Source organism: Indicator indicator, chromosome 32, assembly GCF_027791375.1.
Source record: "Indicator indicator isolate 239-I01 chromosome 32, UM_Iind_1.1, whole genome shotgun sequence".
NCBI lineage: Eukaryota > Metazoa > Chordata > Aves > Piciformes > Indicatoridae > Indicator > Indicator indicator.
The window spans coordinates 9,829,428-9,845,177 of record NC_072041.1 but is presented as its reverse complement, the minus strand read 5'-3'; the positions used below and the strand labels follow the sequence as shown (position 1 = coordinate 9,845,177).

At 48.7% G+C, this 15,750-nt stretch overlaps 1 protein-coding gene across 1 annotated transcript in view; it reads left to right on the top strand.

Annotated features, from left to right (window-relative positions):
- The window catches only part of CDC42 (cell division cycle 42), a 36,681-nt gene that overhangs the window by 5,841 nt on the left and 15,090 nt on the right, over positions 1–15,750 (top strand). The window contains exon 2 of the mRNA XM_054394984.1: positions 9,808–9,949. Coding sequence (XP_054250959.1) covers positions 9,845–9,949 — 105 coding nt within the window. The 5' untranslated portion in view covers positions 9,808–9,844. The remainder of the gene's footprint in view (positions 1–9,807; positions 9,950–15,750) is intronic.

The following is a 15,750-nucleotide window of genomic DNA, read 5'->3' as shown; positions in this document are numbered from 1 at the left end:
GTATGTTTCATAACTGGAGACCAAACAGCAATGCTGGTTTGTGGAGATGGTTCTCCTCTGTGGTGTGCAAGTTCTGAGATATTTAACGGATTGTGTGACTTAGTCTGTTGGAAAAAACTTCTAAGATGGAGTCCAACCCTCAACCCAACACCACCATGACCATTAAACCATGTCCCCAAGTGCTATTCACACATATCTTGAACACCTTCAGGGATGGTGGTTCCACCACCTCCCTGGGCAGCCTGTTCCAGTCCCTGAGCACTCTTGCAGCAAAGAAATTGTTTCTAATCTCCAACCTAAACGTCCCCAGGCACATTTCAGGCCATTTGCTCTCTATCACCTGATACTTGTTAGTGGCAGTTAAAAAAAAACAACTTAGTAGTAAGGATATCTCTTTAAAAGATCCTTAACTGATGTTTCTTCTTCCTTTGCTTTTTGCCTTGGATTTGTGATTTGACTTGTTATAAGGGAGTGCAACTCCTGCACTGTTGTGTAATTCGACAGCTGCTTTAAGCTCTGCTTAAAAAAACAAGTTCCCAGGCCTTCAGCTCAGCTTGGAAGCTTTGGGAGTAAACATACTTGGTTGTGGAACTTGTGTGCCTGCAGCAGCCCTAGCTGTGGGGAGGAAAGACAGGTGGTCCTGGACACCAGCTGCTTGAGAGTGTGTGCTTTTAAATTTCATTTCCCACAGTACTAGCATAGAAGTGACAGATGGGTTTAGTTCTGGGGTGAGATCTCCATGAGAAAGAGGGTTCTTAGCAGGCATAAAGGTGGCCTTTGGGCTGTGAGATCCAGGTCATGTCTGTAAATGGTAGCTGTCCACCTGCAGAGGAGAATACTGGCTGCAGGAATGCTGCTTTTGAAACTGCTTTTGCTTTCTCTGTGCCAGAGAGTATTTTTGGAGTTCAGCTCTTAATCGGAACCTAGCTTCTGCTCATGCAGCCCAGCAGGTGAGTCATAACCTAGGCTGCATCCAGAGGAGTGTGGCCAGCAGGGCATGAGAGGGAATTCTGCCCCTTGACTCTGCTCTGCTGAGACCCTGCCTCCAGGTTTGGTGTCCCCAGCAGATTGAGTCCAGAGGAGGCCACAAAGATGATCCAAGGGCTGGAGCACCTCTGCTATGAGGACAGGCTGGGGGTGTTCAGAGACATTAGAGCTTCCTTCCGATACCTGAAGGGATCCTACAGGAAGGCTGCAGAGGGACTTTTCATGAGGTGTCTAGAGACAGGACAAGGGAGAATGGTTTGAAGCTGAGGCAAAGCAGGATTAGACTGGATCTGAGGAAGAAGTTCTTCAGTAGGAGGGTGGTGAGACTCTGGAATAGCCTGTCCAGGGAGGCTATGGCTGCCTTCTCCTTGGGGGTGTTCAAGGTCAGGTTGAACGAGGTCTTAAGCAGCTGAGTCTAGTTGAGAGGTATCCCTGCCCATGGTGGGGAGGTTGGGGTAGAGATCCCTTCTAACCTGAGCTGTTCTAGGATTCTCTGATTCTGTTGCTGTTTTGCATCATGGATTTGTGACAGTTACCAGTGTACCAAGAGGAGGCCCAAGCTCTTTAAGGCTGACAGCTGAACTCCTGTGGTCTCTTGGTTAGTGGTTTGTGATCTTCACAGAGAACTGTAGCCTTGCGTGCAGTGATCATTGTGCTTAGGTGTTTGCTGTGCCAGGGTGGTGATAGTGGCATGCACTTAGATGCTGCTCCATAAATGCTGATAGGCATCTGTGGTACAGAAACGCTAGAGCTTGAATCATGGTAGCTGATTACCTCTGGTGCCCTGACATGAGAGACTTAGCACTTTGGAAAGCAAAAGTGTTCGTTTCTGGTAGTGGTAGAGGAGGTGGCAGAGGGCAAGATAAGAAATGGCAGCAGTGCAGAAGCATAGAAGTGGTTAGCAGAGATCTTGAGTCAGATCCTGTGGAAAGCTGTTACTTTAATTGTGGGCTCCTGAGTGCTTTGGCCCCCTAGGAGTAAGGTGAATAACCTGCTTACTGTGAAATGACATTGGGGTGGGGTGAAGAGCTGCTTCTTAGTCTTTAGAACTGGCTGCTTGTTTTCTTGCTGTGTGGAACAGGTTCTCAAGCAGAGTTTGTGACAGGCTGGTTAAGCTTTGCTGCCTCAGTAAATGGTGTTTGCTGACAAGCATCCTGAAATGGTTCTTGGTTATCAGCTGGCAGCCATACATGCCAGGCTGCCTTCAGCTGGTACCTGTGGGGAAATGGCAGCAGTTTCAGTCCTGTCTGAAAGAGGAAGTCATCGTGCTGCTGAGGCTCGGCAGGAAACTGGTGCAGGATGTGTAGACAGATTCAACAGCTTGGTTTTCTATTGGCTAGGAGAATCATTTTAACTTGAAGATAGACTGCAGCACCTTAAAAAACAGAGGCATCTGAATCAGCTTGAAGGCTTATGGGTTCCACTTCCAACTGCACGTACAGCAAGAGTTAAGGCCAAAGCCTCTTGGTTTAGAAGGGAACAGATTGTGTGCAGGGACCCACAAAATGTCACCTCATTCTTCATACTGGAGCAGGCTGCCCAGAGAGGTTGTGGAGTCCCCTCTTGGGCCTTTAACAACCTGTCCTGAGTGACCTGCCCTGGGTGATTCTACTTTGGCAGGGTGCTTGGACTCAAATGATCTCGAGAGGCCCTTTCCAACCCCTGATATTCTGTGTTGCAGTGATACAGCTGCTATCATATATTGCAGCTCCTCTGCATTCCAGGCAGGCCATAGAACTCAGGAGCTCCTATGGTAACACCACCTTTGGTCTGCTTGCTTTTAAAATGAAAACCTTCAGCTTTCACAAGAGGATTTGTAGCCTTGTGGTGTTGGGGTGCCTTTGGGACAGCATTTCATGCAACCTGTGTTTGGTAAGTGGGAACCTGCCATAGTTATCATAGATTTCTTCAGTGTTTGGTGATCTCTTGATACATGCACAGACCTGTGTGAAGAAAGTGAATAATTTTTCTTTGCTCTGGGAAGGTTCTCCCCAGCATCCCACCAGAGGCTCCAGTGACCTCTTCACTGCTTACATTGCTGTTACTGCTGGAGGCTGGAGAGGGACTTTTCATAAGGATGTCTAGAGACAGGCCAAGGGGGAGTGGTTTGAAGCTGAGGGAGAGTAGGGTTAGACTGGAGCTGAGGAAAAAATTCTTAAGTCGGAGGGTGGTGAGACTCAGGAATAGGCTGCCCAGGGAGGCTGTGGCTGCTTCCTCCCTGGGGGTATTAGAGGCCAGGCTAGGTGAGGCCTTGAGCAGCTGAGTCTGATTGAGAGGTGTTCCTGTGCATGACAGAGGGGTTGGAGTGGATGATCTCTGAGGTCCCTTCCAGCCTGAGCCATTCTAGGGTTCTCTGACTCTGCTATTGGGGAGCAATCCTAAATGCAGATCCACCTCTTTCACAAAAGTGGAACTGAACTTTAAAGCAACGTTCTGTAAACTGGGCCAGTTCAGTGTGCAGTGGGGCCACAGAGGTTACCAGGCTTTGTAATCAACAGTTCTCCAGGACACTGCTGAGTTCTGTGAGATCCTGCTGGTGTGGTCATCTACTGAACAGCTTAAAAGTCAATAAATATTAGGAGTATCGTCATTTAAGAAGTACTTTGCTGAAGCACTCAAGTACAGTGCAGAGAGGTTTGAGAACTTAAATCAGTTTGTTGCTGTGCTTCTTTTTTTTTTTTTTTTTAATGAAGTCTTTAGCTCTTGTTGAACAGAACTTAGTTCTGGTGACTTTAGATTGGATGTTAGGAACAAGTTCTTTAGAATGAGGGTGACTGAGCACTGGAACAGGTTGCCCAGGGAAGTGGTTGGGGCCACATCCCTGGAGATATTCAAGGTGAGGCTTGACAGGTCTCTGGGCAGCCTGATCTAGTGGAGGATGTCCTTGCTCACTGGAGGAGGGGTTGGACTGGATGACCTCCCCAGGTCCCTTCCAACTCTATGACTTGCATCACATTCCCAGTCTCTATCAGCTTTGGAAAAGGCAGTAAAAAAACCTCATAAAATCTCCAAGCAATTTATTGGAGTCCAGTTCTTCTCAAATTCTCAACATGGAATGGGCTTGAGCAGATGTCTCCAAATCCGCTCACTGCACTCAAATGAGGATGGCTTTGGTGCTTTCCAGTCTCAGTCCTCTCAGATATTTAAAACTATTTGGGATGTTTTCCATTGGGTGTTGTATTTGTAGACTTCCTTTTACTAGGCTGCTTTGGAAAGGGAACAAGCCCAAACCTCTTCTAACTTGTTTTCCCCTCCCTTGGTATTTCATTCTGGGAACCCGTTATTAGGAGGAGAGTGGTCCCTATGGAAGAGTAGGTCCCAGGATGTTGCTTTTAAGCTCCCTGCAAATGAGCCTGTTCTCATCTGTGTTCTGTGGATCTTTTAGAAGAGGCAAACATCAAGTCTGGATAAAATCTGGAAAGCCAAATAATTCAAGTCAGATAATTTACTGCACAATTCCACTTTCCCACTGGTGAGACTTTGGAGGCTTGTGGTTAAGACTCTAAATCTGTTTAACACTTAGGCTGTCTTATTTCAGTATTGAAAGGTAAAATAGATATCTATTAACATAGGGTGAGGGGAGCTCTTTAGCTAAAGGTGTGCTCAGGTCCTTTAAAGGTGTACTGCTCTAGTGTGGGGCTGAGGGAGAATTCAGCAGTTGTGTGGGAGATGTGGTAGTCGCTGCATAGAGAACTTCTGGTATTAGTTCAGTGCTTTTGATGGTAAATATTGTTAATTTCTTCTTAGAGCAAGACCTGGGCCTTTCCAGGTCCTGTTGTACAGTTCAGCTTCTGTTTTATGCTCCAAATTGAGACCTTGGGTTGTGTGTGCTCTGTTTTGGTTCCTCTGCCAGAAAGCTTCAAGGGCTGGTGGGAGAAGGTGCTGTGAGGTGTGAGTTCAGAGCCTTGGCCTTGTGCCCACACTCTGCTGCAGGGTGGTGCACGTTGAAGTCAGTGATGTGCACCACGCTAACCCTGTGGGAGTGAATTGGAGGTGGCAGGGTGAGGAGAAGCAGTGCTTCTGTAGGAAATGCTCTTCAACTGCTGGTGTGCTCTGCTCCGCAGAGTTCTGTCTCTCTGCAGGAGTCAGAACTGACTTCATGGTAGTGATCTGCCTGCCAGGCACCTGTGTCCAGCCTGTGCTTTGTCTGAGCTGCAGTCTCTGGCCTGAGCCCCTGCCGGAGGACCACAGCTTCTGTCCCAGAGCCCCTGTAGGGATGTGGCTGTGTCAAAGGACAGGAAAAAGGTGGAGGTTTGCTGTCTGCTTGTGATCTCTTTCGGACACTGTGCTCTCGTTGGGTTGATTGCTTGGTGCTCTTTGGAGGAATGAAGTTTAAAGAGTAAAACTAAACATAGCCCTTTTAGTTAAAAAAAAATCAAATAAAAAGTATTTGTGAGCTTTCTTTGTACAAGTGCATATCCAGAGTGTAAAGTTTTATAGCTAAGCATGGATTGGTTTGCTGGAGTGAGCATAGGAAGAGCTTTGGAGTCTGTATTATCCCCTGGTGTGCTTCCCATATTCTGGAAAGGCTGTCTCAAAGGTCTGTGACCTGCAAATGGACTAAATAAATAAACACATTGTTGTACCAGGAGTGTAGAAGAGGAGGTAGAGCAGGAAAGGAGGGGAGGGATTCAGAATGGAGGAGGAGGTGTCTGCTGCAAGAGGGCAGGCTGGAAAGTGAGGTTGGGTTTCTCTGGAGGGCTTAACCTTGGAGCTAGATGAGCTTCTCTTCTTGTAATAGCACTTGGGGTGAGTAAAGGACAGCTGGAGCATGGATTCTCTGAGCCTGGGTGGGCAGTGGAGTGAATTCCAGCTGAAACTGAAGTGACTGGGAAACCCAATGTGGAGGGTTTTGTGCTTCATGTAGTAACTCTGTGAGGAGTTAACAAAGGCTGCCACCTGTGCTGTGGGGTGGCATAAGTGAATGGCTGTGTCAAATCCCGAAACAAAAGGCAGGGAGGGTGCCCTGTGGTGAGGATAAGGCTGGGAAGCTGCTGAGACATGCTGGTAATTGAGGCTGACTTGAGCTGGTTAGCTGGGGCTTGCTGCCTGTTTGGATGTGTTTTTGTTTAAAAACCTACTTCAAAAATGACTCAGCCCTTTTCAACTTCGTTTTGAGCATGAAGCTTTTCTTAATTTGGGCCTCAGCTGCTCTGTTCCCTCGCCTGCTTGCTTTCTGGTGAAGTTTTTATTATTTTTATTTATTATAAAAAAAGTGCTGCCTGTGATCAGTGGCAGCAGGGTGGCAAGGCAGGACTGTGTGAGCACCTTCTTGGTGGAGGCAATAGTGACCAATATGATATAAACAGCTGGGCACAGAAGCTGTCTTTTGGAATGGAAACAATTGCTTTGTCCATCTGAGTAAATGTGTGTTTGTTCCAGGGCCAAATTGTAGAGCTTGTGGTGTGAAAGTTACATGGCTTTGCTGTGCTGATAATCCTCTGTGAAACTGAGATTTCTGGTAGAAATCAACAGATTCTGTTCCTATGGTAATTCTGAAATGTGAACACAGGACAGAGAACTGGTGACACTGCCTGATGGCTCTGCAAATCCTGTGTCTCTGTATGTTGGAAAAAGATCTATAATAGTGGTGTTGTGAGTTGGTGGTAAACCAGAGCATAGGATCATAGAATCATCAAGGCTGGATCATTGAATCCAACCATAACCTGGCCACCATGGCCACTAAACCATGTCCTGAAGCACCACATCTTGAACCCCTCCAGGGATGGTGACTACACCACCTCCCTGGGCAGCCTGTTCCAAACCCTTACCACTCTCTCACTAAAGAATTCTTTCCTCATGTCCAATCCATACCTCCCCTGGCACAGCTTCAAGCCATTGCCTCTCATCCTGTTGCTGGTTACCTGGGAGAAGAGACCAACCCCAGCCTCACTCCAACCTCCTTCCAGGGAGCTGTAGAGAGCAGTGAGGTCTCCCCTCAGCCTCCTCTTTTTCAGACTGAACGACCCCAGCTCCCTCAGCCACTCCTTATATGAAGCCCTCCAAACCCCTCAGCAGCCTTTGTTGCTCTTCTCTGGACACCCTCCATCCCCTCAGTGTCTCCTATCCTGTGGTGCCCAGAACTCAACCTAGGACTCAAGCTGTGGCGTCACCAGGGCTGAGTGCCGGGACACCATCACTTCCTTACTCCTGCTGGCCACGCTGGTTTAATCCAGGCCAGGATGCCCTTGGTCTTCTTGGCCTCCTGGGCACACTGCTGGCTCATGTTCAGCTGCCCACCAGCACCCCCAGATCCTTTCCCACCTGGCTGCTTTCCAGCCAGATGCTGGCTAATTTCCTGCTCTGAGGAACAGATTTTGCTGCCTTTTCCTGAAACTGGCTTGGCGTGGATCCCTTTGTGGCTTGTGGCAGTGGTGGTGATCGGTGTCACCTTCCGTATGCTGCTGTTATGAACTTGGTTGTTATCAAGGTAGGTCTATTAGGAACAATGTTTGTCAAAATCTTTGCGCATCATTGCAGCATCTGAAGGAGAGCTGCTTGTAAAAGGTTTACTCTGAGTTGCTAGCAATTGCTTTTCCTTGCAAGTGTGGCAGTGCCCTGTACAGGATCAAATCATCAAAGCTGGAGAACAGGGCTGCTCAGGGAACTGGGGTTGTGTGGTCTGGGAGGCTCTCTTTAGCTTCCTGAAAGGAGTTGGAGTGAGGTGGGGGTTGGTCTCTTCTGCCTAGTATCAGGTGATAGGAGGAGAGGAAATGCTTTGAAATTGTCCCAAGGAAGGTTTAGGTTGGAGATGAGGAAAAATGTCTGCTGCAAGAGTGGTCAGGGCCTTGAACAGGCTACCCAGGTAAGTGGTGGAGTCGCCATCCCTGGAGGTGTTCAAGAAACGTGGACTCTTGGGGACATGGTTTATTGGGCATGGTGGTGTCGGGTAGATGGTTGGATGATCTTGAAGATCTTTTCCAACGCAAACAATTCTGGGATTCCATGATTTTGTGTTGCTAGTTGTGATCCGAATGCTCAAAACCCTGCAACTGCATCATACTTCTGGATAAGTGAGAACTGAAATCACAGAATCATAGAATTGTTTTGGTTGGAAAAGATCTCAATAGATCAAGCCCAATCATCAACCTCACACCACCATGGCCTAAATCCCCAGAAGTGCCAGAAGTTCAGCAGGGATTGGTTTAGGTTTCTTTAACCCAGTTACTCAGCACTGAGAGCCATGGTGCACCCTTGCTGGACTCAAGCTTCATCACCATTCTCAGGGTACATCTCCTGCAGTTGATGTCTCAGCCTCTCCCGCAGCACCTTGGCAGGGGAACTCAGTTTGCAGGCCTTTGTTGTTATAAATAAAAGTACTTCCAATGATATGGAAGAGTTGAAAGGCAGTGGAAGCTTTGCTACTGGGCTTGCTGAGGGCAGGGTTTCATGCATAGGTGTGAATGAGTGACCAGAGGCCTGGTACTGGCAGCTTTCCTTGGCACTAGAGGTAGCTGGCTAAGGTTTGGAGCAGTTACCCACATAAAATACTGATTTAGTCCATGTACTGAAGTCTGTCCTGGGACTGTGTTGCAGTAGCCAGGTGCATCAGGATTTTGCTATGCCTGTGGAGCAGTGCCCAAAGTTCCAACCCCCTGCTATGGTCAGGGACACCTTCCACCAGCCCAGGTTGCTCAAGGCCTCATCCGGCCTGGTCTTGAACTCCTCTATGGAGGAAGCATCCACAGCCTCCCTGGGCAACCTGTTCCAGTGTCTCCCCACCCTCACTCTAAAGAATTTCTTCCTGATTTCCAGTCTAAATCCACCCTGCTCTAGTTTAAATCCATTGCTCCTCATCCTGTCATCACAGGCCCTTGTCAAATGTCCCTCCCTAGCTCTGTACCCTCTCCAGCAGTTCCATGTGCTTCTTATGCTGGGGGCTTCAGAACTGGTCAGAGTGCTGCAGGTGGAGTCTCAGCAGAGCAGAGTAGAGGGGCATAATCCCTTCCCTTGACCTGCTGACCATACATCTTTTGGTGCAGCTCGGGACACAGTTGGCCTGGGCTGCCAGTGACCGTTGCTGAATCACATCCATGCATTAAAAACAGTCTGGAAAAGCCTAAGGATCTTTTTTGCACCTTTTAAGTAATGAGGCAAAATTGCACAAGATTGGAGCAACTGAATTTCCTCAGTCCTGCTTCCCAGGGTAGAAAAGTGACACAGGCCTGGTGGTGTGTGGAAGTTGTGTGCAGTGGGAAGGGTCTGGCTGTAGGGAGGGGGTTTTGTGTGTTTGAGCAGCTTCCTATTGGCTCCTGTACGAATGGCAGAATAGTGGGGTTGGAAGGGATCCCAGAGATCATCCAGTCCAATCGCCTGCCAGAGCAGGATCGCCCAGGGCAGGTCACACAGGAATCCATCCATGCAGGTTCTGAAAGTCTCCAGAGAAGGAAACTCCAAAGCCTTGCTCGACAGCCTGCTCCATGGCTCCACCACCCTCACACTAGTGCCTCCTCAAGTTGAGGTGGAACCTCCTGGGTTCCAGCTTGTATCTGTTGTTGCTTGTCCTATCACTGGGCACCACTGAAAAGAGCCTGGCACCTTCCTCTTGCCCCCCACCCCTCAGATATTTATAGACATTGATCTCCTCTCAGCCTTCTCTTCTACAGACTAAGCCCCAGGTCTCACAGTCTTTCTTCACAGTCCCCTGATCATCCTAATAGCCTCCATTGGACTCTCTCCAGCAGATCTCTCTCTCTCTTGAACTGGAATCCCAAACCTTGTTGTTAGTGGTCTGGGCTCCAGTCAGAGCTCCCCAGTGCCATGTGCTGCTATGGAGTGAGTACAAGAAAGATCTCAATGCACCTTTCTCTTCTCTTCCAGGTCACCGTTGGAGTTGACATTCTAGTAGGCTTCAGCTATGCAGACGATCAAGTGTGTGGTGGTGGGTGATGGTGCTGTGGGGAAAACCTGCCTGCTGATCTCCTACACAACAAACAAATTCCCATCGGAGTATGTACCAACGGTGAGTGTGGGAATGGTTCCCGGGGCTCTGGACATGACAGCTCGGGGCAGCATGGCTTGTGCTACCAGCTAACCTTGATGGCATGCACACCCTGATACTGTTCTTACTGCCTGCTTTCCTCCTGGGGGCTAGCTAAACCATCATAGAATAGGAATAATCAATGTTTGGTGCATTTCTGCTCCCTGTCTTTGGTGGGCTAGTGCTGGGCTGCCTTTCCTGTATCTGGTCAGTTCCTGTTGCTTGACTGCAGAATCTGGGCTACTGCTTGTTGGTAGCTTGCAGTTAGCTATTGACAGGGCTATTTGCAGTTGTTAGGACTGTGAAGTGGAGGGCAGGCAGCAGGAATGCTGCCTCTCCAGCTTGCGCTCTCTCAGTACTTGCCACATCTGTGCATTTAGGGAAAGTGGGATTTTGTGTTGCAGGAGTGGTCATTGACTGCAGTTCACATTTTCTGATGCCTAGTTTTGGTTTGAAACCCAAAGGTTGTACAGTGAACTCTGGAGTGTGGTGAGAACCTCAGCTAAGCATGAGAAACACCTTTGGGTTTGGGCTGTGCAGGCTCATTCATTTGTACTTGGAAATGTTGGCTCACTGTGTGTAGTCCTTGACTATTTCTGAGGAACCTTTTGGAGTTCTACAGGCTCAGTTTTCCAAGATACTGAATCCCTTGATACACATAAAGATGAAAGTGGGAGCAGTTTGCTGACTTCCTGGGAGGCCTTTGCATTATTTCCCAATCTTAATACTGCACATGCAGGATCAGCACCCTGACACTGAGGGGGCTTGTTTGTTTAGCCATCTGCATGTTTTTACTAGATTTCTTTGTTATGGACCCAAAAAGACAGTACATGTACATCTTGAAAAGTTTCCCTAGGTACTTCCAATCCAGGCTGGGTGCAGAGTGGGTTGAGAGTAGCTCTGAACAAAGAGACTTGGGGGTCTTGGTTGCTGTGAGCAGCCAACCCAGGAGCCAACAGTGTCCTCATACAGCCCAGAAGGCAGCTGTGTGCTGGGCTGCATTCAGAGGAGCATAGATACCAGGGCAAGAGAGAGGATTCTGCCCCTTGACTCTGCTGAGACCCCACCTCAAATCCTGCCTCCAGTTCTGGTGTCCCCAGCAGAAAAAGGACACAGAGCTCTTGGAGAGAGTCCAGAGAAGGCCACAAAGATGATCCAAGGACTGGAACAGCTCTCCTATGAGGACAGGCTGAGGGAGCTGGGGGTATTCAGCTTGGAGAAGAGAAGACTCTAGGGGGACCTTAGAGCTGCCTTCCAGTACCTGAAGGGATCCTACAGGAAGGCTGCAGAGGGACTTTGCAGGACAAGGGGGAATGGTTTGAAGCGGAGGGATCTGGATCTGAGGAAGAAGTCTTTCAGTGGGAGGGTGGTGAAACTCTGGAACAGGTTGCCAGGGGAGGTTGTCACTGCCTCCTATCTGGAGGTGTTCAAGGTCAGGTTGGATGAGGCCTTAAGCAGCTAAGTCTAGTTGAGAGGTGTCCCTGCCCATGGTAGGGAGGTTGGAGTAGATGATCTCTGAGGTCCCTTCCCACCCAAGCATTCTTTGATTCTGTGCTTCCAAGCACATTTGAGTCTGGAAACGTATTGCCAAGAGGTTGAGGTGAAAGAGTCAATCATCTTCTCTGCTGTTATCAAGCAGCTTTAAAGAACAGATAGCTCCTCAGAGGTGCCAGCTAGCTCTGTCTGATGGCTCTTTCAGAATAGCTGCTTCTTGTTTAAGATGTCATCTCTTTGTGGAAAAGAATTTGCAGTGAACTTCATTGCCTTTCACAGGTATTTGCTTTATAGCTATCCAGAAGTCTTCAACTTGCCCAGTTTAAGAATGGGACAGAATTCCACAGGACGAAAGCTTGGGTTTAGTCGTGGATCTGGAGCTAAAGATGAAAGGACTCCCAGACCTGGGAGTGTTCAGATTGGGTGCTGTGGCCACTGTTAGGAAATGTGAGGGTTGTGCTCAAGGCATAGAGACCCAAGTTCAGCCACTCTCTTGGAGCTCCTCTGTTATGGACTGTTAGGGAAGGAACTCCTTTTGAGTCTGCTTTGCAGTTTCCCAGTTTTTGAGAGTATCCTGCAATGCTCCAACGACAGCTGCACCCTGTGGTGAACCTGTGGAAGGCTGGTTGCCCTGTTTAATCTGTTCTTTGTAGTCAAGACAAAGTGAAAGAGAGCAGTGAGTGTTTCCATACTTCTTCCTTGTGAAATGACCTTAAATGGTGTTGAAAAATGTTGTAATTCTAAAATGTATGTTTTGAAAGCTTGGGAGTTTGCTGGCCTGCAGATGGTGGTGCTGTCCATAAATCCCTGCTCACAAGCACTGTGGAAAAGCTGCTTAGCGAAAGCTACTGAGCAGTGAAGTGTGTTCCAAGGTGTGCTAGGGCTGAAACCAGGCAACTTCTAAAGCTGTCCCATGTTTCTGAAATAACATTGCATAGAATGGCTCCGGTTGGAAGGGATATTGAAGATCATCCAACCCCCTGCTATGATAGGGACACCTCCCACCAGCCCAGGTTGCTGAAGGCCTCATCCAGCTTGGTCTTGAACTCCTCTATGGAGGGAGCATCCACAGCCTCCCTGGGCAACCTGTTCCAGTGTCTCCCCACCCTCACTCTAAGGAATTTATTCCTAATCTCCAGTCTAAATCCACCCTGCTCTAGTTTAAATCCATTGCTCCTCATCCTCTCATCACAGGCCCTTGTCAAATGTCCCTCCTCAGCTTTCCTGTAGCCTTTTTTAGCTGCTCTAAGGTCTCCCTGGAGCCTTCTCTTCTTCAGGCTGAAGATACCCAGCTTCCTCAGCCTGTCCTTGTAGGAAAGGTTCTCCAGCCCTCTGATCGTCTTTGTGGCCCTCCTCTGTACCCTCTCCAACAGTTCCATGCCCTTATGCTGGGTGCTCCAGAGCTGAAGGCAGTGCTGCAGGTGGGTCTCAGCAGAACAGAGGCAGGGAATCCTTTGAATGCGTGTTTTGATTCAGCCCAGGACATGGGTGGTTTTTGGACTTCTAGCATCCGTTGCTGGCTCATGTCAAGCTCCTCATCCACCAGCACTCCCAAATCCTTCTCTGCAGTGCTGCTCTCAATCTGCTTGTCACCCAGCCTGGATATCTTCTTGAGATTGCCCCCACACATAGTTGTGGAACTTGCTGTTCTGGGGATATCAGAGGCCTGTTCCTGATCTTGGGTATGGCCTGGGATGTACTTCAGAGTCTGGAAAGTACTAAGTAGCATCTAAAATTCTGGCTAATACCTCTAGTAATAAATGAGCAAAGACATAGAAGAGATAGCATTGTTCCCAGAATGATGGCAAGCTGTCTGTCAGCAAACTGTCATAGACCCAGAATGCTTGTGGCTGAATGAAAACCCTAGAGGAAAAAGTATTTAGCAGGAAGAGAATCTGGAGATAAAATTCTCTTTTTGAGAATGTGGTAAATAATGGTGGTAGCTCACAACCAGCAGGGCAACAAACACCAGGAATCCAGCAGCAGCAGCTGCTGCAAAGTCTTTGGAGAGGAAGGTGCCACCTTGTTTGAGGGTGGCCAGCAGTCTAGGGTACAAAGCAGGTGGTGAAGTTTGGGATGCTTTAGCTTGGGTCTGGCTTCACATGGGGCTGCTCCTGTGAGCTGGCTGTGCTGTGACCCTGCATGGCTGGACTTGTGCAGCAGCATGGCAAAAACACCAGTGGAGGTTGTAGCAGCTCAGTTTCTTTCACTTGGCTCTGTGCTTGGTATCTCTTTCTCTTTTTTGAAGCTATTTTCCTAGTGGGAGATGGGTTTTTTACTGGTACTTCACGTGGTTTGTTACCTGTGTGGGTTTTTTTGAGGCCACTGCCTGTCCCTTGCTGCTCTTTGAGAACAGCAGTGGCCTGTGTTGGCAGATCAGGTGTGAGTCCTGTCACACATCGACCCTGGCTTTCACAGCCTAGCTGGCTGTGGCAGGTATGGAAACCTCTTGTTGGGTTAGTTCTTGCTCTGTTTTTTAGGCTGTTTGGCATAATTGAGGATGAAATTTTCTGTAGGTGTTGCTATGAGACTGTCTGCAGGTTTGTCTGAAGGTTGGCTCTGTAATCCTGGCCTCCTGAGGGCTGAACCCCAGAACAGCAGTGACTGTACCTCAAACATAACCAAAAAAATCCCAGTTTAGAGTATGCTGCTGGGCCCTGAGTGGTAGCTCGAAGGACTACTGCTGACTTCCTGCTCATGGGGTAAAATGAGGGGGTGTCTTTGGGCTGCCAAACCATCTTCTGACAAAGGCAAGCACTCAGACCTTGAGCATGGAGTATGCTAGGTTCTTGTTCTGCACACAACACTTGATGAGTTCTCATCCTGACCTGGCCTTTGGAGTCTTGGAAGTCATGGCACTTCATTGAACATTGAATATGTTCTGTGAAGGGTCTTCCACTCTCCTTGAGCCTGAAGATTGTGCTTGAAGCTGGACACTCTAGGGGGTTCAGTGAGGCAGACTCACAGAATGTGTCAGGTCAGAAGGGACCTCAGAGATCATCTGCTCCAACCTCCCCTCCAAGAGCAGGGACACCTCCCAGCTAGACGCAGCTGCTCATGGCCTCATCCAGCCTGGCCTTGAACACCCCAAGGGAAGAAGCAGCCACAACCTTCCTGCACAGGCTATTCTAGAGTCCCACCACTCTCCTACTGAAAAACTTCTTTCTCAGCTCCAGTCTAACCCTGCTCTGCCTCAGCTTCAAACCATTCCCGCTTTTCCTATCCCCAGGCACCCTCATGCAAAGTCCCTCTGCAGCCTTCCTGTAGTATCCCTTCAGGTACTGGAAGGCAGCTCTGAGATCCCCCTGGAGTCTTCTCTTCTCTGGGGTGAACAACCCCAGCTCCCTCAGCCTGTGCTCATAGCAGCCTCAGAGTCAATCCAGTGGGGACAGGGTTTAGGGCCATGGAGACGAGTGGTGAAATCTCTGGCATCACTTTGAAACATGGAATTGTATCTCCAAGCTAGTCTTGTGCTTCCAGCTGCTGTTCCTAGGGATACCCAGATGCCTTCTCAGCTACTTTCTCACGTGCTGTGAGTTGTGAAAAGCTGAAAATCTGAGCGTGGTGTCAGGTACTGCTTTAAGCAGGGCAGTCAGGTGGCAAGGAGATGGGCCTGGGCTCTGGAAAGGTCAGCTTTGAAATGCTGTCTCCCCACTCTTGTCCAGTTTGTAGTGGGAATTTTTCAAGGACCTAAGCTGCTGAAGCCTTGTTAATTGACTGCTTGTTTTCCCATGTACCCTCCCTCCTCACTTTCATTGGAAGCTTTTGAGATGGCTGCTGGCCTCTTTAATGTTGGGGTTTACTTTTTGGGCTGCTTTGACTTCAAGTTTTGTGGCAAAGCAGAGCTTCCCTCTAATTTGGAGATCTCAGCTCTCTCTTACTTGCAACTCAGTATTCAGGGACAGGGTTTTTTAGTAGTGGGAAGGAATTTTTGCCGGAGGTGCTTTCTGCAGTGCTGTCCACTAAAGGTAAAACACCTATTGAAGGGAGGATACTGTCCTTAGACAGCTGGCTGTGGGTGTTGAAGGATTCATCTTTGGGTAGGTCATAGAGTCATAGAACCACCAAGTCTGGAAAAAACCTTTAAGATCATTGAATCCAACCATAACCTGGCCACCATGGCCACTAAACCATGTCCTGAAGCACCACATCTTGAACCCCTCCAGGGATGGTGACTACACCACCTCCCTGGGCAGCCTGTTCCAAACCCTTACCACTCTCTCACTAAAGAATTCTTTCCTCATGTCCAGTCCATACCTCCCCTGGCACAGCTTCAAGCCATTGCCTCT